Source organism: Halichoerus grypus, chromosome 10 (assembly GCF_964656455.1).
Source record: "Halichoerus grypus chromosome 10, mHalGry1.hap1.1, whole genome shotgun sequence".
In the NCBI taxonomy this organism is placed as follows: Eukaryota; Metazoa; Chordata; class Mammalia; order Carnivora; family Phocidae; genus Halichoerus; species Halichoerus grypus.
In genome coordinates, this window is record NC_135721.1 from 25,001,164 (window position 1) to 25,025,672 (window position 24,509).

General features: G+C 41.0%; 1 protein-coding gene across 1 annotated transcript in view; it reads right to left on the reverse strand.

Moving 5' to 3' along the window:
- Window positions 1–14,357: 14,357 nt before the first annotated feature.
- SRD5A2 (steroid 5 alpha-reductase 2) overlaps window positions 14,358–24,509 on the reverse strand; it is a 42,224-nt gene continuing 32,072 nt past the window's right edge. Inside the window, exons 3-5 of the mRNA XM_036119132.2 lie at window positions 21,071–21,172; window positions 18,606–18,756; window positions 14,358–16,005 (exon numbers count right to left, since the gene is read on the reverse strand). Coding sequence (XP_035975025.1) covers window positions 15,939–16,005; window positions 18,606–18,756; window positions 21,071–21,172 — 320 coding nt within the window. The 3' untranslated portion in view covers window positions 14,358–15,938. The remainder of the gene's footprint in view (window positions 16,006–18,605; window positions 18,757–21,070; window positions 21,173–24,509) is intronic.

Consider the following 24,509-nt stretch of genomic DNA (forward strand, 5'->3'; position numbering starts at 1 on the left):
GGTTATTTGCCTACTCAGGTTGTCAATTTCTTCCTGTTTCAGTCTTGGCAGCTTATAGGTTTCCAGGAAGGCATCCATTTCATCCAGATTGCTCAGTTTATTGGCATATAGTTGTTGATAATAATTTCTAATAATTGTTTCTATTTCCTTGGTGTTAGTCGTGATCTCTCCCCTTTCATTCATAATTTTATTAATTTGGGTCCTTTCTCTTTTCTTCTGAATAAGTCTGGCCAGTGGTTTATCGATCTTATTAATTCTTTCAAAGAACCAACTTCTAGTTTCGTTGATCTGATCTGTGTTTCTGGTTTCTAATTCATTGATCTTTGCTCTAAGCTTAATTATTTCTCTTCTAATGCATGGCTTAGGCATCATTTGTTGCTTTTTCTCTAGTTCTTTAAGGTGTAGAGTTAGTTGGTGAATTCGGGATTTTTCCATTTTTTTGAGTGAGGCTTGGATGGCTATGTATTTCCCCCTTAGGACCGCCTTTGCAGTATCCCATAGGTTTTGGACCGATGTGTTTTCGTTTTCATTGATTTCCATGAATTGTTTAAGTTCTTCTTTGATTTCCTGGTTGACCCAAACGTTCTTGAGCAGAGTGGTCTTTAGCTTCCAAGTGTTTGAATTTCTGCCAAATTTTTTCTTGTGATTGAGTTCTGGTTTTAAAGCATTGTGGTCTGAGAATATGCAGGAAATAATCTCAATCTTTTGATATCGGTTGAGACCTGATTTGTGACCCAGTATGTGGTCTATTCTGGAGAAAGTTCCATGTGCGCTTGAGAAGAATGATATTCTGTTGTTTTAGGGTGGAATGTTCTGTATATATCTATGAGGTCCATCTGGTCCAGTGTGTCATTCAAAGCTCTTGTTTCCTTGTTGATTTTCTGCTTAGATGATCTGTTTATTGCTGAGAGTGGAGTATTGAGGTCTCCTACAATTAATGTATTGTTATCAATTTGACTCTTTCTTTTGGTTAACAGTTGGCTTATGTAGATGGCTGCTCCCATGTTGGGGGCATAGATGTTTACAATTGTTAGATCTTCTTGTTGGATAGACCCTTTAAGAATGATATAGTGTCCTTCTGTGTCTCTAACTACAGACTTTAGTTTAAAATCTAATTTGTCTGATATAAGAATTGCTACCCCAGCTTTCTTTTGAGGTCTGCTGGCATGGAAGATGGATCTCCATCCCTTCACTTTCAGTCTGGATGTATCTTTAGGTTCAAAATGAGTCTCTTGTAGACAGCATATGGATGGGTCTTGTCTTTTTATCCAATCTGCAACCCTGTGCCATTTTATGGGAGCATTTAGGCCATTCACGTTGAGAGTGATTACTGAAAGATATGAATTAATTGTCATCATGTTGCCTGTGAAGACATTGTTTTTATAGATTGTGCCTGTAAATTTCTCTTGTATATCACTCTTGGGGTCTTTCTCCTTTTATAGAACCCCTCTTAATATTTCTTGCAGGGCTGGCATAGTGGTCACATATTCTTTCAGTTTCTGCTGGTCTTGGAAGCCCTGCATCTCTCCATCCATTCTAGATGACAGCCTTGCCAGATAAAGTATTCTTGGCTGCATGTTCTTCCCGTTTAGTACCCTGAATATGTCTTGCCAGGCCTTTCTGGCTTGCCAGGTCTCTGTGGATAGGTCTGACATTATTCTGATGTTCTTCCCTCTGTACACAAGGAATCTCTTCCCCCAACTGCCCTTAAGATGGTTTCCTTGGTTCTAAGATTTGCGAGTTTTACTATCACATGCCAGAGTGTTGGCTTGTTTTCCTTGATCTTGGGAGGGGTCCTCTCTGCCTCTAGGACACGAATGTTTGTTTCATTCCCCAGATTAGGGAAGTTCTCAGCTACGATTTGCTCAAATATATCTTCTAGTCCTCTCTCTCTCTCCATTTCCTCCAGGATTCCAATAATTCTGACATTGGAACACTTCATGGTGTCACTTATTTCTCTGATTCTATTTTCATGGATTCTGAGTTGTTTTTCCCTGGCCTCCTCTTTTCCCTTTTTATCTATTAAATTGTCTTCCAGGTCACTAATTCATTCTTCTGCCTCACTTACCCTACCTGTTAGATTATCTAGATTGGATTGGATCTCATTGATAGCATTTTTAAGTTCTGCCAATTCAGCTTTCATTTCTGCCCTTAGAGACTCTATGTTGCCATTAAGTGATTTCTCCATTCTAGCTATTGTCTTCACAATTGCTACCCTGAGTTCCATCTCCGACATCTTGGTTATATCTGCATCCATTCGTAAATCTGAGGCATAAGTGATAATCTCTGAGTCTTTCCTATTTTGGGGGTTCCTCCTCCTTGTCATTCTGTTGAGCGGTGGTTGAGGGAATGTATAGAGTCCAAATTATTGAGCACAACCCAAGCAAGATGCACCTGTTTTCTAGGAATCTTAGGGTTGCTGGCCTCTTGTTCTCCCAGGCTGTCTTCTAGGGGAGGGGCCTGCGGTGCTGTTACTCAGGCAACTCTGTTTGGGTGGAGTTGCCCTGCCCCCGTGGCAGGGGATGGGCTCAGTGGGAACCAGTTTTGGGGGGCTTCTGTTCTCTGACGGCTTTCCCTGGCAGATTTCTGCATCTCTTCCGAGAGTCAGAGCAGAAGGGACCGTTTCCAACCCTCTGCCTCAGAGCAGAGAGATCGCAGTCTGTTCAGTGAGCTCTCCAGGCCACGCTACTTCCGTTTCTGTCTGTGTTGCTATAAACTGCAGCATCCTGGGTAGTGCGCCCCTCAGCAGCGCTCCCAGTCCTGCCTCCAGGTCGGGGCTTGTCTCTGCCCTTTGTGCTTCTAAAACTGCCTGCTGCTCCGGGTTTCCGTCCCGGGGGCTGCCCTAAAGTCCTTTCCCCGCTGCTACCAGTCTACGAGTCTGTGCCCCATCCCCAGCACGCGAGGCTGTCGCTCACCAGTGGTGTAGGATCCCCACGGCCAGGCACCTTCCCGCTGCCGTTTATCCTGCGATATCTGCCCACAGAATCATGGCTCCCCGCTTCCTACCTCGAAACCAACCACCTGTGATATTCTGTTTGTAGAGATCCAGATCTTCTTACATCTCAGGATGATTTCATGGGTGCTCAGAGTGGTCTGGTAGATATCCAGCTCAATTCCCCAGGGACCAGTTGGAATAAGGTCCCCTACTCCTCTGCCATCTTTTCCCCCCTCTCTTAACATTGTCTTATAGAGTTTGCTAGTATGTAGATGTAATACACACGACAATTACAACATAAAGCATGGTGGCGGCATAAATGGACAGACCTATATCATTGTAAGGATTATATATGTATGAAGGGGTATAAGATTAACTCTAAGTTATTAACTCTAAGATTAACTGTGAGACTTTGAAAAATTAAGGATATATATTATAATCCTTAAAACTAAAAATATAACACAAAGAAGTATCACTAAAAATCCAATGGATAACATTAAAAAGGAATTCTAAAATATATAGACTATAAATAATGCAGAAGAAGGCAGAAAAAAAGACAATAAAGAAATAGTGAACAGAGGGAACAAGCCAAATAATAAATTAGTAGACCTAAATCTAATCATATTAATAATATTAAATGTTAATGGACTAAACATGTCAAAAATTATCAAATGGATTTTTTAAGCCAAGATTAAATTTATGTTATCTATAAGAGACATTTTTGAACATAGAGTCATATTTTAAAATATAAAGACACAGAAAGATTGAAAGTAAATACATGGGAAAATACATACCATGTAAATAGAATAAGAAGGCTCAGATGCATATATTAATATCAGATAAAACAAACTCTCAGATGAAGAGCAGAATTTTGCCAGGGATAAAAGAGGCATTTCATAATGTTAATGTTATCTATTGGCTTTTTAGCTCAATTAATTGAGAAGATATAACAATCAATTTATATATATATATATATATATATATATATATATATATATATATACCTAAGAGCTTCAAAATAGAAGGGGAAATTGATAGAATTAAAACAGAAATGGGTATTTACCCCAAAGATACAAATGTAGTGATCCAAAGGGGCACCTGCACCCATGTTTATAGCAGCAATGACCACAATAGCCAAACTATGGAAAGAGCCCAGATGTCCATCGACAGATGAATGGATAAAGAAGATGTGGTATATATATATATATATACAATGGAATACTACTCAGCCATAAAAAAAAAAAAATGAAATCTTGCCATTTGCAACAATGTGGATGGAACTAGAGGGTATTATGCTAAGCAAAATTAGAGAAAGACAATTATATAATCTCACTGATATTTGGAATTTAAGAAACAAGGGAGAGGATCATAGGGGAAGAGAGGAAAAAATGAAACAAGATGAAACCAGAGAGGCAGACAAACCACAAGAGATTCTCAATCCCAGGAAACAAACTGAGGGTTGCTGGAGGGGAGGTGAGGGGATGGGTGGCTGGGTGATGGACATTGGGGAGGGTATGTGTTGTGGTGAGCGCTGGGTGTTGCATAAGACTGATGAATCACAGACCTGTACCCCCAAAACAAATAACACATTATATGTTAATAATAAAAAATAAACAAACAAATAAATCAATCAATAAAAATAAATAAATAAATTCAATTTCTTTAAAAGAAAGGAAAAAAGGAATTAAAACAGAAATGGACATAATACATAATCCTACTACATAATCATAGTAGGAGGAGTTAACACTCTTTTCTCAGAATTTGATGGAACAAGAACTAGATCAAAAAAAAAAGTGAAAAATAGAAGATCTGCTATTAATCACTTTCATTTAATTTCTACTTGCAAATCATTATAGCCAATGATGGCAGAATACACATTCTCTTCAAGTGCTCATGGATCACTTATAAGCAAAGACCAGCATATGTTAGGTCATAACAACAATTTCAGTAAATTTAAAAGGATTCAATCCATACAAAGTATGTTCTCTTACCACAGTGGAATCAAATTAGACCAATAACAGAAATATATCTAAATTTTCTAAAAATTCATATGCAAAAAAAGTTAACCTCAACTCATACGTCACATCTTACAGAAAAAAAAAAATTAACAAGTGGATTATAGACCTACATGAAAAAACACAAAGCTATAAAATATCTATAAGAAAACATAGGGGAAAAAAATCTTTGTAACCTTGGTTTAAGCAAAGAGTTCTTAGACATGATATTATCTAAGAAATTATCCATAAAAGAAAAAATAGACTCCACAAAAGCTAAAATTTTTTATCTGTTAAAGACACTTTAAAAATAATAAAAAGATAAGCCACAAGTTGTGAGAAAGTATTTTCAATACATATATTTGACAAAGCATATGTATTCTAAATATATAAATAACTCTCAAAACTCAACAATGAGAACAATCCGAATTCTCTTAAATGCAAACAATTCAAAAACTTCACCAATAAGGAAAACAGATGACAAACAAGCATAGGAAAATATACCACCACTGGTCATTTAAAAAATACAAATATAAAAACTTTTTTTTTTTAAGATTTTATTTATTTATTTGATAGAGACACAGCGAAAGAGGGAACACAAGCAGGGGGAGTGGGAGAGGGAGAAGCAGGCTTCCCGCCGAGCCGGGAGCCCAACACGGGGCTCGATCCCACGACCCTGGGATCATGACCTGAGCCGAAGGCAGATGCTTAACGACTGAGCCACCCAGGTGCCCCTATAAAAATATTTTCAAAGTTACTATTATATACGTATTAGGATTGGTTTCTTTAAATTAACAATATCAAGTGTTAATAAAGATGCAGAACTGGAACTCTAATACATTGTTGCCAGGAATGCAGAATGATGTAGTCACTTTGGAAAACCAGTTTGGCAGTTTCTTATAAACATCTGCGTAGCATAATCCAGCACCCACGCCTATATATTTACCCAAGAGAAATGAAACTTATGTTCACACACAAATCTGTACACAAATGTTTATAGCTGCTTTATTTATAGTTGTCAAAAACTAGAAACAGCCTAAAAATCCATCAACGTGTGAAATGGTAAATAAAACAGGATGTACTTTGGCGAATGTAATGCAATCACTTGGCAATAACAAGGAATGGACTGATCACACCGATGTGTCCCGGACTGTTATGCTGAGTGACGGAAACCACATATGATAGAATACATAGTGTATGATTCCATTTAGGTAAAATGAAAACTAACCTACAGTGACAAAAAGCCTATCAGTGAGTGTCTGTGATGAGGAGTGGAGGGAAGGATGCACTGCAAAGAAGCATAGGGAATCTTTTGGGAATGAGGAAATGTCCTGTATCTTGATTGGAGGGGTAGTTTCACACTCGTGGTATGTATGCTTGACAAACAGATACAGTTTGTTGTAAATAAATTATTTCTCATCAAGTTGATATGGAAAAGACATCTTTAATAATCATTTCGCCTTCTTATGATGTTGTTCTTTCTCCTAAAAATGAATAAAACATAAAATTTTTGTCTAATACAGTGATTTACACAATCAAGTCGCTAATATACCACCTTCCTAGAGTCTCTTCTCATGTATCACAGTTTTTCCATTTTTTGTCCTCCACAGCTCCCCTGAGTGAAAGCAGCATAAGTCCTGTTGCCCAGAATTTGGTGCTCTAGGCGATTCTGTTTTCCCTTGAATTGAACTAAACTTCTTCAATTCTGCATTTTTCCATCTACTCATATCCAGGTGTTACTGGCTCTGTCTCAGAGCTCAATGCAACTGAATTATTGCTGCCCAGGGAGACCCTATTCGGATTCCCATCAACCGCCTGGAACGACAGGCCAGATTGGCCCAGGAAAAGTTGTCAGCCCAGAATACTGTCTTTAATGCCTAGCGCCCAGTCACAAACTCAGAGGGGGGCTCAGAGAACACTAATCCAGTCCCCGGCTTCCATTCCACCCGACCTTCACCACCAAGGCATCTTCCAGCCTCTTCTTGAACACTGCAGTGATGAGGAGCTCACAGCCAGGTTTGTTGTCTTCCTTATGATGAATCAAATCTCTCTCCCTTGAAGTTTACTCCTTGTTTCCTTTCTGGCCTCTCTCCCCACTTTCTGGGATGCCCAGAGTTCTCAATTCAACTTCCGATTGCCCACAGCCCCTTCTGCACATCTAGGCAGCTTCCACCAGAGGGCACTCCGAGCACGGCTCAGTCCCTCCTCCGCAGGGTCGTCCTCTGCATCTTCTCTGCCCTGTGACAAAGTGTCAGCCCACCTAATCCCCGACAAGAGATCCTTAATTGTCATTTCAGATTACTTAGGGCTTTAAACCCAAATAAAAGTAGATGGATACCTGGGAGTAGAATTGCTGGATTATATGGTAACCCTATATTTTACGTGTTCAGGAACTGCCAAACTGCTTTCCAAAGATGTTGCACCATTTTATGTTCCCACTAACAGTGGATGAGGGTTCTGATTTCTTCCCTTCCTCCTCAACACTTGTTACTGTCTGTCTTTTTAAATTGTAGCTATTCTGGCGTGAAATGGTGTCTCATTTTTTTTTTTGAGTTGCGGTTTTGATTTGCATTTCCCTGATGACTAATGATGTTGAGCATCTTTTATGTCCTTATTGGACATTTCTATATCTTCTGTGAAGAAAGGTCGATTCAAATCTTTTATCCATTTTTAATTGGGTTATTTGTCTATTTATTATTGAGTTGTAAAGTTTCCTTATGTATTCTGGATATAAGTCCCTTATTAGATACATGATTTGCAAATATTGCTTCTCAGTCTGTCCATTGCCAATTTATTTTCTTGGTGGTGTCCTTTGAAGTACAAATTTTTAATTTGGATAAAATCCAACTTGCCAATCTTTTCTTTTATTGCTTGTGTTTTTGGTGTCATATCTAAGAAATCATTGCCTAACCCAACATCATAAAGATTTATTCCTATGTTTGCTTCTACATGTTTTTATATTTTAGCGCTTACATTTACCTTCATAATTCACTTTCAGTTAATTTTTGTTTATTGTGTGAGATAGGGGTTCAAGTCCATTCTCCTGCATGTGGAGATCCAGTTGTCTCAATATAGATTTGCTGAATGAATGAATGAAAAGTTTGACTTGTCTTCAGAGATACCAAGCATCTAGGTTTTTCCTATGATTCTTATAGGCTACAGGAAAATAGTGAATCTATTAAACTGGTGCCAGACAGAACAAATCTACCTAAAATATTTCTAAGGCTTTTAGAATGAAGAAGAGAGTGCATTAGAACTGTTGACAAAGTGTGATGGCACTTCAGCCACATTAGACTCTGCTAATAATTCTGCCAGTAGCCAAGTGCCCCCACTTGGGAAGGGTTAGAGTATTCATAGCACCTGTAAATTCAGGAAGAAGAACACCTTGTTTGTGGGGGAAGAGCAGACTTCAGCCAAATTCAGAAGACCAGATAAAAATTACATAGTCCCTAGAGTCCAAATGACTACTATATATAAGACAACAGTCCTTATTTTCATCTTTAAAATTTTCTTTTTTTTAAGATTTTATTTACTTATTTGACAGAGAGAGAGCACAAGCAGGGGGAGTGGGAAAGAGATAAGTAGGTTCCTCGTGGAGCAGGGAGCCCGATGCCGGGCTCAATCTCAGGACCCTGGGATCACAACCTGAGCCAAAGGCAGATACTTAACCGACTGATCCACCCAGGCGCCCCTCATCTTCAAAATTTCCTATCCCAAATTTTCAATTAAATATATTGGGACTTTTGTCCATCTTTAAAATTCATCTCTAGTTTCATAATGGCCATAAGGAAGACCTAGTTTATGTGCTGCTTCTGTGAACCTTTCCCAGACTCCTCTAGATAAGTCCGCCCTCAGAATTCCAGCTACCCTGGCTTTCGCAAATCCTCAACTCTGTTTTATCAATTCAGGGAGGCCGCTGGCTGTTTGGGTTTCCCTTCCCTGTGTTGTGGCTTGGAAAAAGATTTTTTAATCAATAAGCTGAGGAAATTGTGGACTCACCTTGTTGATTTCCCTTTGCTCAGTAACCAGTCATGCACTGTCTATTGTTCAACATTCGAACATTGTTTCATATATTTTTCTCGTATTTTAGTTATAAATTCAGTCCTGATTTTTATAGCATGACCATTTGCGGATGTCTCATGTCACAAATTTTGATATGTCATGTTTTTCATTTTCATTTTAGAAAATGGGGTTTGAACTCACAACCCTGAGATCAAGAGTGGCAGCCAGGCACCCCTGATTCAAAACATTCTAATTTATTGTGCAATTTCTGCTTTGACATATAGGTTATTTGAAAGTGTATGGATAATGTCCACAGAGAAAGGTGGTGAAATTTGATTACAATTATGGATTTATTCCTCCTTCCAGTTATATAAGTTTTTACCTATATATTTTGAAGCTCTGTTATTTGATGCATACAAATTTAGTTTTGTCTTTTTGATAAATTGGCTTCCTTATCATGATGCAATGTCTTTCTTGTCACTTATAATATTCCTTGCTCACCACTCTGGAAAACAGTATGGAGGTTCCTCAAAAAGTTGAAAATAGAGCTACCATACGATCCAGCAATTGCACTACTGGGTATTTACCCCAAAGATACAAATGTAGGGATTCGAAGGGGTACGTGCACCCCAATGTTTATAGCAGCAATGTCCACAATAGCCAAACTGTGGAAAGAGCCAAGATGTCCATCGACAGATGAATGGATAAAGAAGATGTGGTATATAAATACAATGGAATATTATGCAGCCATCAAAAAGAATGAGACCTTGCCATTTGCAACGACATGGATGGAACTGGAGGGTGTTATGCTGAGCGAAATAAGTCAAACAGAGAAAGACATGTATCATGTGACCTCACTGATATGAGGAATTCTTAATCTCAGGAAACAAACTGAGGGTTGCTGGAGTGGGGGTTGGGGTGGGAGGGATGGGGTGGCTGGGTGATAGACATTGGGGAGGGTATGTGCTATGGTGAGCGCTGTGAAGTGTGCAAGACTGTTGAATCACAGATCTGTACCTCTGAAACAAATAATGCAATATATGTTAAGAAAAAAAAAAGAAGAAGATAGTAGGAGGGGAAGAATGAAGGGGGGAATTGGAGAGACGAACCATGAGATGATGGACTCTGAAAAACAAACTGAGGGTTCTAGAGGGGAGCGGGGTGGGAGGATGGGTTAGCCTGGTGATGGGTATTAAAGAGGGCATGTTCTGCATGGAGCACTGGGTGTTATGCACAAACAATGAATCATGGAACACTGCATCAAAAACTAATGATGTAATGTATGGTGACTAACATAACAATAAAAAAGTAAAAAAAAGAAATAATATTCCTTGCTCTACAGCCCAAGTGTCCATCAACAGATGAATGGATAAAGATGTTATGTGTGTGTGTGTGTTTGTGTGTGTATATATATATAGAGAGAGAGAGAGAAAATATATAGAATATAGAATATTACTCAGCCATAAAAAAGAATAAAATCTTGCCATTTGCAATAACATGGATGGATCTAGAGGGTATAATGCTAAGTGAAATACATCAGTCAGAGAAAGACAAATACCATATGATTTCACTCATATGTGGAATTTAAGAAATAAAAAAAAAAGAGACAAAGCAAAAAAAACAGAAGGGAACAAACTGATGGTTACTGGGGGCAGGTAAAATAGATGAAGGAGGTTAAGAGTACATTTATCATGATGAGCACTAAGTCTTGCATACTGAATCACTCTATTGTACACCTGAAAGTAATATGACCCTGTATGTTAACTATATTAGAATTAAATTTTTAAAAAAATATATTCCTTGCTCTAAAAATCTACTTGAGCTGATATTAATATAGCCACTCCAGATTTATTTTAATTAATGTTTTCATAGTATGTATTTTTCCATCCACTTACTTTTAACCTGAATATTTGTATTCCTAGGAGGTTTCTTGTATATAGCATACATTTGGATCTTGCTTTTTTATCTAGTCTGAAAATTTCTACCTTTTCATTGGAATGTTTATACCATTTATACTTCATGTAATTACTGATACGGTTGGATTTAAATTTACCATCTCGCTATTTTCTATTTTCTCTGTTTTATGTTCATTTTTTCTGCTTTCCCTACATTATTTTGGGATTGAATTGTTTTTTATGATTCCTTTCCTTTTCCACTATTAGTTTATTACCTATATCTTTTTTGAGTCATTGCTCCAGAGTTTATATGATATACATCTTTAACTTAACACAGTTTATATTCAGATTTATACCTCTCTACATATAGCATAGGAATCTTTCATTAATAATTAAATGCATGACTGAATCAATTAATGAAATTTAATTGATTTTATGGCATTTGCTTTCTAGTCAATGCTGAAAAAAATGCACCCTTATAAGGAAGGATCCTTTTCTTTGGGGCCTCGGGAGTAAAGGAAAACAGAGACCATGAAAAGGGCAAAGCCGTGGTGCTTACTCCTCTGGAGGCTCTCATCTCCCCACTGGCCTCACAGAACTTGGAGGCAGCCACACACTTCTCAGAACAATTCCTTCACCTCTTTCTCACAAGTGTCACTGATGCACAGACTTAAAACCGTCTTTATGAGGTGAGTGGACAGAATTACAATTGAACTCTTTATTGTGAGGCTCAACCATGTGGCTTGTGTTTAAAGAAACTCAGCATCTTTCCTTGTGAAAAAGGAGCTCTGAGAAGAGCTTATTCTCTCTCCCAGAGGGATTCTTTCCCTGGGAGGATAAGGAAGGGATCAGATTTACGCAGGCCAAGACCAGGGAAAGGAAGGAAGCTCACTCTGTCAGGAGAGGCCCCCTTTCCCAAGGCCCTTTCCCTGACTTCATTGTCAACCTTCCCCTGCCTCCACCCCTGCTCCTCCGGCAAAACTCCCCACCCTCCTCTCTCTGCTCTCCTCCAGCTCCCAGCCAGCCTGCCATGTGGGAGAAGGTCTTGGATATCCCTCACCTAGCCTCCGCCTACACTGAGCAAAGCCAAACCCTGAAGCCACGAAGGTGAGGACAAAAGGAACTAACACAGGTTAGTACATATTTAACCTTCTTCAACAATGTATTTCACTCATCCAAATCCCAAGCTCTGGTTGGTGGGAAGAAATGAGACTCGATACAAAGAACATGCAACCTTTTAAGATCACAGTTTAGTGGACTTACAGAGAGAATGAGCAAATCTCTTACTCAGAAATTAAATCCACTCAGTGGCTATTAAATCATCGAAGCACCCACATTACCATCTGGCACCATGCCTCTTTCTTTTATCATGGGATAATATAGATGCTATAAAACAATCAACAGCCTTTTCTAGAAGGTTTTGCTTAACATTTATTGTTACCCTTGCTTATTTGCCTTGCCTGGACCTCAGCCCACAGTCTATTAGAGAATCAAAGGCCAGGCAAAAAGGAAATGACTCTTCAATCCATTCCTTCATGTGCCAAGAGCTTTATCCTTTGATTCTTGGTGAGATTACCATAAGGTTACCACAAAAAGTCAAGGCAGCTATTGAAAAACTGCAAGGCAGTAAAACCATAGGTTTATTTATTTGTTCCTGAAAGGGTTAGACCACCTAAATCACTATTTAATTGCAAAGTACTCATTAGAGGTCTTTTTTTCCTTTTCGAATGCAGGACAGCCAGTGATGCGCCTTTGGGAAATAAACCTTGGGGGTAAAGGGAACTTGTGACTTGAAGCTTCTTCAGACTGAACACAACTGTCATCTCTTCTACAGCACGATCTCTACTACACCTTTGTTTTATGAAATAGGTTCATGATAGGGTATAGCCTGATCCTCTCCACAGAGTGAGGGCAAGAGATCCCACAAAATGGACATGACAATTGGTAGATTTCTGAATCTCTGGCTATTTTTCTCCTGCATGAGTTCTTCAGAAATCTAAATGGCGACCCTTAAAGGGCAAGAATCATCTCTCAACAATATCCTCCCACCCCTTACCATCTTCCATATTTTAAATAATAAATGACTGCAGAGTGAATGAGTGTGTTCAGGCCTTAAATTCACACCCATCTCTAGGCTGTGCTGGGTCTCTCTTCTAAAAGCCTGCTATGCCCTGAGAAGATAGACTTCTGATCCTTAAAGGGATAAGGGAGGATGGCTGTTCTGACCAGCTATGTGACCCTGGGAGGCACTTCAACACTGTGGGTCTCAGCGTCTCCATCTATTACATGAAGGGGTGGGACTAGTAGATGTCTTAAATGTGCTTCAGCTCTTTAATTCTGAAGACAAACAGAACACTACAACATCTTCTACAAGGTCAGTAGGAAAACATTCCTTCCATGAAAATTTTAGTAAGATTGAGACAGACTATCTTGTTAGCTAAGCCACTGTCATATTTTAGTCCCTGGTTTCAAAAACCACTCCACAGAAACCTAAATTAGCCATATTTTCATACATTCTAGTTTTAGGAGAAAAGGGAAATATGTTTAGGGATGAGCACACCTTCCCTTCAGACTTTTATTGTACTCAATCTGCATACATATTCTAGCCCAGACAGAGAAAACGGGTTGAAAACAGTGGCCTTAGAGCACTGAGAATACCTCAGCTATCAAGGGAAGAGTTAAAATTATGTGAAGTTTATTCTACACTATGCTTAAATTAAGAAGGTCCACATGAGGGGCACCTGGCTGGCTCATTTGGTAGAGTGTGGCACTCTTGATCTCGTGGTCATGAGTTCGAGCCCCACGTTAGACTAAAACATAAATAAATTTTTAAAAAGCAAGGTTCACGATCATGTGAACTTGAAAGGACAATAGGGTTTTTTCAATTTCCAAATATGTAAATTACCTTATTAAATCAGGGTTGGCCTAAAAATTCTGAGAGCACCCTCTTGTGGCAAAAAAAAAAAAAAAAAAAAATGCAATCACTGAATGGCAGTTTTGTCCCAAGATTGCACCTACTGGGCAAAAAGGAGCTGCCGTTCATTGAGCACTTACTATATCTCAAGGACTGGCCCAGATATTTTATATGGTAATAAGATAAAGGTTTTAATAAAGGCAGTTTTCAATGTCATGGAGAGAATTGGAAGTCTTTTATTTCACAGAGCCCAAGCTACACCTTAAGATTTATGTCACTAAGATATTAGGGATGGCATCTAGCCTTAGCACATTCTCCAGCACCTTTCCTACACCTGTTTGCAGTTCTGAGCTGTGGTTGAGAAACCATATAAGTTATATTTATCTTTTGTTTTCAACTCAGAGCCCCTAATTTCAAGTTGACAAAATGAAGAGAGAAGAGCAAAAAGGAAGCAATACTTTTTTAAAGAGCAAGAAAGAAAGAAAGAAAGAAAGAGAAAGAAAGAAAGAAATGCAAACAACAACAACAAAAACCCCACAGCTCCACAGCTCAACACCTTATAAAAATCCTCATGAGCCCAGGGATCTTTCAATTCAAACAAAATTACTTAACATCCATGATTTGAGAGGCATTTAATAAACAAAAAAACCAGAAAAACATTTATATGATTACAGTTTGTATTTTTCAGTTATATATATCATCCTCAGACCTTTCAAACGTCTTGTTTCTTATACAGTGAATTTCTGTACTTAGCACCTCACCTGATAAAATTGGTGTTCATTTCCCAAAAGGGCTTGCTAAACATGACTGACGCTTGCCACGAACCTGAACCTGAGGGGATAAATGTTTTCCTATATTCTGATTCTGAGGGTTCAGCCCCTCCTTTAAAGAGCCCAGTGTCTGAGGACCCACGCTAGGGTGACCCCTCTGCCAAGGCTGCAAATTCTAATACGGACTAGCTGATCAGTCCCCACTCTTAGCAGGTTCCGTGGGCCTACAGCCTCCAACGTTTCAAGGGAAACTGAAATGTAGAGACCTAACTTTGAAATTTTGGAAACTTCTAATGTTAAAAAAAAAAAAAAACAAAGAAAGTCAAACTATGTGTTGAATCCCTGTCTGAGCCAAACAAAAGAGGTTTTCTGCCAGCCACAGGCCTCTGGTGGCAGCTTTCAGCCTGCGCCCTTAGGGACTTGGAGGACTGATGTTCAGGCTGCCCCTAGGAAATGTTGAGGACTTGCCATGAAAAAATAGCAGAAAAGTTGCCGAGCACTTCTGAAATGCTTCCGTGTCACTTTAAAATTCCTGTCCAGGCAAGCAACGTATGATCTTGTCAGTCATTTCCCTTCTTTGACACTCTCTCATTATTTGGATATTTCCACAGGTTTCCGAGAATATCGGAGTGGGCAATGTCTACTGTAAAACACGTTTTTACTGTCTCAGTCGCCAACCAGAGTCAGGCCTCTCTCTTTGTAGTCAAGAAAACCTGACCTTCAATAAACCCCACACCAGTTTTCTGGGATATCTCTGACAGGGATCCTGGAAACTTCAGGAAGCCAGAGGCGCTGAGACAATGCACACATTTGAAATGGGGTCAATGACTCCTTGCACCTTCAGCAATTATGAAGAGAGGGCTCCTCTATTAAAAGTCCACTTCATCATCTCACATCTTTCATAATTAACTGAGGGAGAGGAAAGTGTGACTGGGTTTTCATTTGGGAGTAGATTTGCTCAGGGTCCATGCAGCTCCAGAATTTCAATATCTGCTCATTTGTATGGGCGTAAAATATGTACCTTTAATAAATTCTACAAACACTGCCCTCAACTGAAAACTTCCCCGGCCACAGGGCTGTCTTACATTGACACAAAGCAGGTGTTAGGCCACATGTACTTAGATCACCCCAAGAAGAAAAGGCATAGGGAAGTTTTGCACTTTCTAGGAGGACTAGATAAAGAGCAGACAGATGCCTCTGTGTGGAGAAGAGCCTTGTGGAAGCATCAACAGGAGATCAGGAGAGAGACCCCGGGAGGGTGGAGGACACATGAAATAGCCACCTCACAGAATCTCCAGGCCGGCTGTCAGAACACAAGAGGCCTCCCGGTATAGAGAGACACTGGAACTTTAAAAGTTACAGGCTCATCAGCTTGATGGTGTTCAACAGTCATGTAGGAGCTTTTAGTTCCTTTTTTATCTGGTTTCTTCAAAAAATAAATGGAATGAGGGCCTTCCGAGATTTGGGATAGTCCTCAAACATCTTGAGGTAGAACCTAAAAGACAAGAAAGGAATAACTATAGTAAGCAGTGGTCAACCATTGAGGTTTGCTGGGTCTGAGATCCTTGTTACAAAGCAAGCTACAGTTACTCAGGGCCTGACTCGTGCAGATGGCCATTTGTCCATCTTCCTTCTCCCTCCTGCATCCTCTCCCGTAAATAAATGTTGAAGTTTCTTGTGTTGGGAAATAAAAAGTAATAGCCAGAGGACTGTGGTGATGGTTGCACAACATTATGGATGTACCTAATGCCACTAAATGGTACACTGAAAATGGCCAAAATGGTAAATTTTATGTTATGTGTATTTTATCACAATAAAAAAAGGGAAAAGCTGGAAGGAACTGCTCAATGGATTCACTTGGGTTGAATCAGAGAGCCCAAAGACCATGAGCAAGATTAATCCTAGAGAACTGGCAATGTTCCCAGGAAAATATCCCCTCATGAGGCCTTGGGAATGCCAAGAAAATGTTACCTCATATTCTGGGTTGAATTGTGTCCCCCCAGAATATATGCTTGAAGTCTTAACCTGGAAGACTTACCTGGAAATAGGGTCATGGCCGATATGATTTAGTAAGGTAAGACAAGGGCATCCTGGAATAGGAAAGGCCCTTAATCCAGTGTGACTGAAGGGGACCAGAGACATCAAGACAGAGACAGGCAGGGGAGGAGGCCATGTGGACATGGAGGCAGAGACTGGGGATGGAGCTGTAGACCATGGAACACACTGGGTTGGGGGTGCAAACAGAAGCCAGGAGGAGGCAAGGAAGGATCCTCGCCTAGAACCTTCAAAGAGAACATGACCCTACATACACTTTGATTTCAGACTTCTGCCTCCAGAACTGTGAATGAATAAATTTCTATCGTTTTAAGCCACTCGGTTTGTGGTCATCTGCTTTGGCAGGCCTGGAAGATTAATACATGTTGTGAAATGGCTTTCTCCTTCAGTGACCAGGCTGAACTAACTAGTTGAAGCTGGTAGCTCTCAAGTGAAAATCACGGGCAGCAAACAGTAATAATATGTGACAAGAGGTGGCTGGTTTCTCGTGCTATGCTTAGCGAGGTCTGATGAGTTGCTTCTCACAAAGCCCAGTTATCCCCACAGAAAAGATGCCTGGCCTTCCTTATGGAGCAATCTGACCTCAGAGGTCAGGGCCACAGTTTGGATTTTGCTGTTGCACCTGCTGGAGACCTCTGGTGGAACTCCTGTCCCTCCCCTGACCGGCCCCACCTGAGACCACTTCCCAGGGTCCCTCCGACTGCTGGCTGATGCCCTCTCTGCCCTCTCCCTCTCCGCCTCTGGTGGGCAACAGACTCTGCCTCAAGAGAGGAGAACGAGGACTGGCTTACAAGCTGGGGACGCCCTGCAGCCCGTCCCTACCAAGGCTAGCAGGTGGCCGGCGCCCGTCATAAGGACAGCTACTATTTCATTCATTTCCGACATGTCTGCATAAAGCCCACTCTGAGGAAAAGAACCCATTCTTGGTTTAACCTTCAAAACTACAGAATTAATCATTAGCCCGACTAAAACACCCATGCAGGAGCTTAAGGGGTCCCCCAGGTCCTGGTTCCAAGGCTGCTCCCCCTTTGGCTATCCCTCCCTCGCTCTGTGTCTCTCCAGCCACAAATGCCATTTTAGAGAAAGGATCTGAAGTTCAAGTGCAAAGCCCGATAGCAACTTAGTGCGTAACTCTTCCCCTTGCAGTGATGCTTTTAGTTAATGCTTTTGTCCCCACCCCATCACAGGTACAGGGTCTGGGGGGGCAGGTGGAATTTAGTAAGGCTTTAGGCTAGACCTACAGAGAAAAGGTTCTAAACCCCTACAATTCCTGGCATTCCCCAGGTGAGGGGACAGTCCTGAAATCACACCACATAAGCATTCACTTACCCTACCTTCCCAAGAAGCCAGCCATGACCTTGGCTAGGCTTTATGGAGGGTGGGGGTCACGGATAAAGGGGAGTGCCAGAATAAGCCCTGGTGTCACACAGATTCCAGGAGAATAATCCTGGAGTGTCCAGGGCTCTGTGATTACCTGAACTATTAGCACCAAAGCCAGAATTAAAGATAGTAGCCACACTAGACCAGGGGCTAGGCTTTTCCCTGGCGGTACTGTATCGTGGCTGGACCTCAGGATTATCTGTGAAGCTGTGGACAGTGCTGCCCATGGGACACACTTTGAGAAATGTGGCAGAAGTGAATTTGAATTGAAGCATGGAAATGGAAGATACTTTTTGGACCTCTGGACCCTTACCTAGAGCCCATGCAGGTGAGCCTGCTAGGAGGGCACAGAGCCCAGGCCAACTAACTCCTAACTTCCTTGCCCAGAAGCCTTCTTCTATAAGGTGGCAGATGGCTTCCCAAGTAACCTCGGGTGTGCCTCTCCCTACATGGGTTTAGTTTTACTCATAGAAAAAAAAAAAAAAGTGTTTACAATACTGTCGCCCAGCTGAATTCCAAGTTCAAAGTCAGAATTTACCAGTCCAGATTTCTGTATCAACCTTACCTTATAAAAATACATGTCTCAGGTTTCTATACCGGACTCGGAGTGCTGGAAGACGGCTTGGAGCAGAAAGCTATGTGATGAATTGAGAAATTTACCTGTGGTGGTGGAAAGCTCGCAGCCCCAGGAAACAAAGTGAGAAAAACGCAAACGCAAGTGCTGGGAGGGACCAAGTGGCCAGGGCATAGCCTGTCCATTCAATGACCTCACCAAGGAAATTGGCTCCGGAAACATACGTAAACAAGCCACCTGCGGGCAGAAGAACGAAAAGGTCCGTCATCAGAACCGGGTCACTGCCACATTCAAACCCCTCTGCTTCGTTCCAAAGCACATAAAGGCAGTTATGACAAATGTGGGGCTGGAGACTTCCTTATGGTCATCGCAGCCTGGCACAGTCCTCTTGGGGAGAAGGATAAACACAGTGACAACAACCTGTTGCCCTCAGAACTTCCCAGAATCATGGCCCCAACCGCTTGATGGGCTCCAGCCAATCTCTAGCAGCGACTGCTGCACCCCTTGGCTCCAGGCAAGACAATGATGAGGAGCAGGAGGTCGGGTTTTCGTTTTGTTCCCAAGCCACCTCTCACCTTCTCACCTCTCCCCTGGACGCCCGCATAGCATATTTCAGGTGGGTACTCAGACAAAATGAACAACCCGCTATGTGACAATAATAAAAACCTGAGTTGATGCTAGAAGTAATGACATTTTCCTGTGGCATTTGCCCCTCCCCACCCCTGCAAAGGAGTGTATATACTCTGTTCAAGTTGAAAGAAGTGAGTGGGAGCTGCAGGGGCTTTGCCCTCCTGGGGGCTGGTGAGGTCTGCTTCTGCTGATTTTCAAGGTTTGCTTTTCTATCCAACCATACATGTCTGATATCAAACCTGTAAATAGAAATCAACACATTTCCAATGATAGTTAATGTATCCACTTTCTGCCCTACAGTAAACTAGTTTTTTTCTTTCCATAGTTATATAAAGAATCTTTTGTATGTAAATCATTCTGTAACATACCTTAATAGTTGGAAACTAACTTTGACAATCTAGCTTTTAAGAGAATTCTCTGCTCTTCTTTGTTTGGCTAATTATTGAGTGAATATTTAAAATCCCAAAGCTCCTTCAAGTTATCTTCCCTAAAGATGTCACTACATCAGCAGCTCCAGACCTGTGATCTCCCAGACCCTGGGAGAAACCACTGACCTCCCACAGAGGGTCTATAAATTGTTGCTGGTATATGGGCCTATAAATTGCAAACGGCATATCTCAATATTTGGCATTATTTTTGTTTGATGTAGACACCATGAGGATGTCAGCAACATTTAAATTCATTTAAATGTGTTACTGAATTCATTGTAGCTGTCATTATTTTATTAATAAATGAATATCAATATCATATTGTAATTTAGGAAAGATTTTGAAGTAAATAACAGGTTCTATTTACATCAAAAGGAGCCATTAACCTACCAAATACCACCTAAAATAGCGAAGGATTACTTGGACTAATTCACTCTCACCTGCTTATGTTTGTCAACCTCGCACCTGGTTTCTTGGGAACAGTTAGGATTTCAAATATTCTGTGACTTCATATCTGAGAAAGCATTTGCACTTGTAAGACCTCCCATCCTAATTTTTGATTAAGTAATTATGGTTCTCCATACCTTTAAGAAAATACAAGTGGCAGGAAATATATACAGTACCAGCCCTGACTACTCACTAGGTAAGTCTAGGTCAACCGGAGAAGACAAGTAACACACAACTCAGCTTTATGGGCTAATTCATGAAGGACCAACACAGCGGTACACATGATGCTTAATTTTCTGTGTTAACCTGACTGGGCTATAGCGTGCCTAGATATTTGATTAAACATTATTTCTGGGTATGTCTGTGGGGCTGTTCCTGGATGAGATTAACATTTAAATCTATACACTGACTAAAGCAGATCGCCCTCCCTGACGTGAGTGGGCCTCATCCAATCCATTGAAGGCCTGAACAGAACAAAAAGGCCAAGTAAGGGAGAGTTCACTCTCTCTGCCTGACTGTCTTTAAGCTAGGACATCAGACTTCTCTTGCACACAGACTAGAGCTTACACCACCTACTCTCCGGGTCTCCAACTTGCAGGTAACAGATCATGGGATTTCTCAGCTTCCATGATCACGTGAGCCGATTCCTCATAACAAATCTCCTTATGTTTCTATAGCTATATCTGTATCTATATCCTATTGGTTCTGTTTCTCTGAGGAGCCTAATACAGTACATGGTAATCTTACCTACTGTGACGAGGTGGCAGCCTATTTCCACCTTACCCCAAGCCTTGCACTCCGCCACCCTCAAGGTATTATGATGTTGCACATTCCCGAGGGTGCCTCTAGCTGAACTTCCAGGTTTAGATCAGAAAAAGCAAACGTGTTGTGGGCTGGAAGGGGATGTGAAGGAGAAGTCAGAGGCAAACTGGGATATATTGTGTCATCTGCCCTCACCACAATCTCTCCATTTGCTACTCATAGCATAACCTCTGGGACAGGCTCCCAAGGAAGAGTGGAAATTTGGGGGGCAGGGGAGATATTACCTTGCGGAATCCTATAGATGACTTCTCCAGGCTTCCTGAGCTGGCGCAATATATAGTCACTATGAATGTTGATTCCCATTCCCAAAATAAATAAGAAGACACCTTAGCAAAAAAGACAGAGGGAAGAAGTTAAAAATGTATCCTGGTGGGGCGCCCGGGTGGCTCAGTCGGTTAAGCATCTGCCTTCGGCTCAGGTCGTGATCCCAGGGTCCTGGGATAGAGCCCCGCATTGGGCTCCCTGCTCAGCGGGAAGCCTCCTTCTCCCTCTCCCTCTGCTGCTCCCCCTGCTTGTGCTCTCTCTCACACACACTTTCTCTCTCAAATAAATAAATAAAATCTTGGGGCGCCTGGGTGGCTCAGTTGGTTAAGCGACTGCCTTCGGCTCAGGTCATGATCCTGGAGTCCCGGGATCGAGTCCCGCATCGGGCTCCCTGCTCAGCGGGGAGTCTGCTTCTCCCTCTGACCCTCCCCCATCTCAAGCTCTCTCTCTCTCTCTCATTCTCTCTCCCAAATAAATAAATAAAATCTTTAAAAAATAAAAAATAAAAAAAAAATAAATAAAATCTTTTTTTAAAAATGTATCCTGGTTTTGATGTTTTTCTCACAAGCTAAGTTATTTTTTTTTTAAATGAAGAGAAGTGCATTTAATTTCAAATTCTGAGAACGTTACAAAGATATGGCAAAGGGTGGCTAAGTAGCCGTTGTCCCAAATTTGGGTAGAGAGGCCATTTGTGCATAGACCAAAAGACTGAAAGTATACAGTGTCACATGATGGAGGCAGGTGGGAGAGGAGAGAAAGGGAAGACCACCATTGTCCAATTAATGAATGAATAATAGCAAACTTTTGGCTCATTGCCAAATAATTAAATTGTGGTTGGCAAACTCAACCGCTAATTCCAAACCCTCCTCCTTTGCCTTCCCCCACTATAGAGGCTGGAAGGCTGAAAAGTGGTCGTGTGACCTATTTTTGTCACAACGATATAAAGGGAAATTTCCTTGGAAATGTTTACTTTCCTGATAAAAGGGAAGATGGGACCAGTGCCTCTACTGCCTTCCTCCTCTTTCATTGCCAGATGTGATGCCTTGAGCTCTAGCAACTGTCTTGCAATCATGAAGTGAATATGATGAGGACCACAGGTAAACATGTTAAGAACAGTGGAATAGAAAGTATAGGAAGTTCCTGGGATCTTAATGATATCTGTAAGCAACTAAAGGAATGCAGAAGCCACCTACCTTTGGACATTCTTGTTATGTAAGAAACAGACATTCTTAATTATTTAAGTCACTATGAACTGGTTTTCTGTGACTCACTGCTGAGAGCATTCCTGAGTGATATACCCATTCTCATGAAAGTAACATGAGTCAGACTGGGGAGCCTGGCACCTAGCAAACTGGCTTCAACCACTGCCAGTTCACACACAGTCTTGTTCCGCATTCACTGGCTCAGAAAGAAGCCCGGGTCTGAGGTGGGGAGAGCCAGGATCAGGGATGCGAGGTCTTGCACCCCAGTGGGCACCATGACACCCCAGAAACACTCACTGTTCCACATAGATGCCCAACCTCCACCTCTCAACAATGTGTATTTGTGCTGATCAAAATACATGAGGCAAAAAGCAAGAACACTTGAATTAAAAACGGATCTCCTCTCACCTCATTTGCTACGACAGGAAACAATGAGTCTTGTCTAGTCAAAAGATCACTGGCCGTTGTATAGTGACAAGTGGTGACTACACTCATCTTGGGGAGCACTGAACAATGCACAGAGTTGCTGAATTACTACACTATGCATCTGAAACTAATATAACATTGTATGTCAACTATGCTTCAATAATAATTTTTTTAAAATATTGGCCTGGAAGAAAGGGAAACTAGGGAGAGACACCAACGGCAGGAGGTTGAATGAAGGAGGGGAGACAACGGGCACAGCTGGAGACAAAGCAGAAACCTTAGACTCAGTGTCTGTGTGTCCTTGGGCAAGTCACTGACCTTCTCTCAGCCTCTGTTTTCTCATCTGTAAAATGGATTTGAATAGTACCTGTTTCACAAGGATGGCACAAGACTCACTCATGTGTTCACTCGTTCATTCATTTATTCATTCAACCAATATTGAGAGCTTATAATACACCAAGCGTTGTCTTAAACACCAAGGATACAGTAGTGAGAAAACAGTCAAGGTATCTGTTCTCATAGAGCTTACATCTTAGTGGAAGAAGACAGAAATGAATTCAAATAACTAAAATATTTTAAATCATATAATGTCACTGCAAAGCAGAAAATCATAGGATCATGAGATAGAGAGTGAACAGGGGAGGGGAGGAGGTGTCTCTACCTTAGATGAGGTGGATAGGGAAAACTTTTCTGAAGATTTGGCATTTTGTCCTGTGATCTGAATAATAAGAATGCACAGATCTGAGGGAGAGCAATCTGGTATAGGGATTAGCAGGTGCAAAGGCCCCGAGGCTAGAATAGGTTTACTCTGTCTAAAAAAACAGAAGGAAGGCTGATGTAGCTGAGACTTTAAGATAGAGAGAAAAGTGGGAAAATGTGGACAGGATGATAACTAAAAAAACACACTAAGCACTGTAGGCTTTGGTGAGGAGTTTGGATTGTTAAGTGCAAGAGAAAGCCATTGGCAGGTTTGGAGCAGGGGAGAAATAGGAAATGATTTCCATTTATTATTGTTACAAAGGAAGTAAATATGTTACATGGAATACTAAATGTGAATTAGCAAAAATAAGAAAACCCAGACACCTTATTCCTACCACCCAGAAATTATAACCATTAAACACGTTAGTGCATATCTTTCTAGATTTTCATCTTATGTAATATCTAGGCCATATTTCCATTTCCCCAGATGGCCCCAAAATCCTTCGTATGGCTGGTTTGTGAAAACCAAAGTCCAGTATAAGACCATACCTGGCATCTGGTCATTATCTCTTTAAAGGCCATTTTAATCTTGCCCAGACCCTTTCCCTTTAAAAAAAAAAAAAAAAAAAAAAAAAAAGATTTTTTAATTTATTTTAGAGAGAGAGAGGGGAATACGCGTGCATGCAGGTAGAGGGGCAGAGGGAGAGATTCTTCAAGCAGACCCTCTGCTGAGTGCAGAGCCCAACGCTGGGCTTCATCTCATGACCCATGAGATCATGACCTGAGCCAAAACCAAAAGTCAGATGCTCAACCGACTGAGTCACCCAGGTGACCTGACCCTTACCTTTTTAAAAAATTTTCAGGGCACTGGCTTCTTAAAAAGACACCAGACAGTTGTACCTCAGAATGTCCCCCTTTCTAGATAAGACTGGCTCACTTCCTGATGGTGGCATTCAACTTACCTCTTCATTCTCCTTATTTCTTGCAAACTAACATAAATCATTTTCCTGTATGGTTATATTACCAGTTCAACATATAGTTAGGTACATTTATTGGTTTGTTCTCAGTTTTA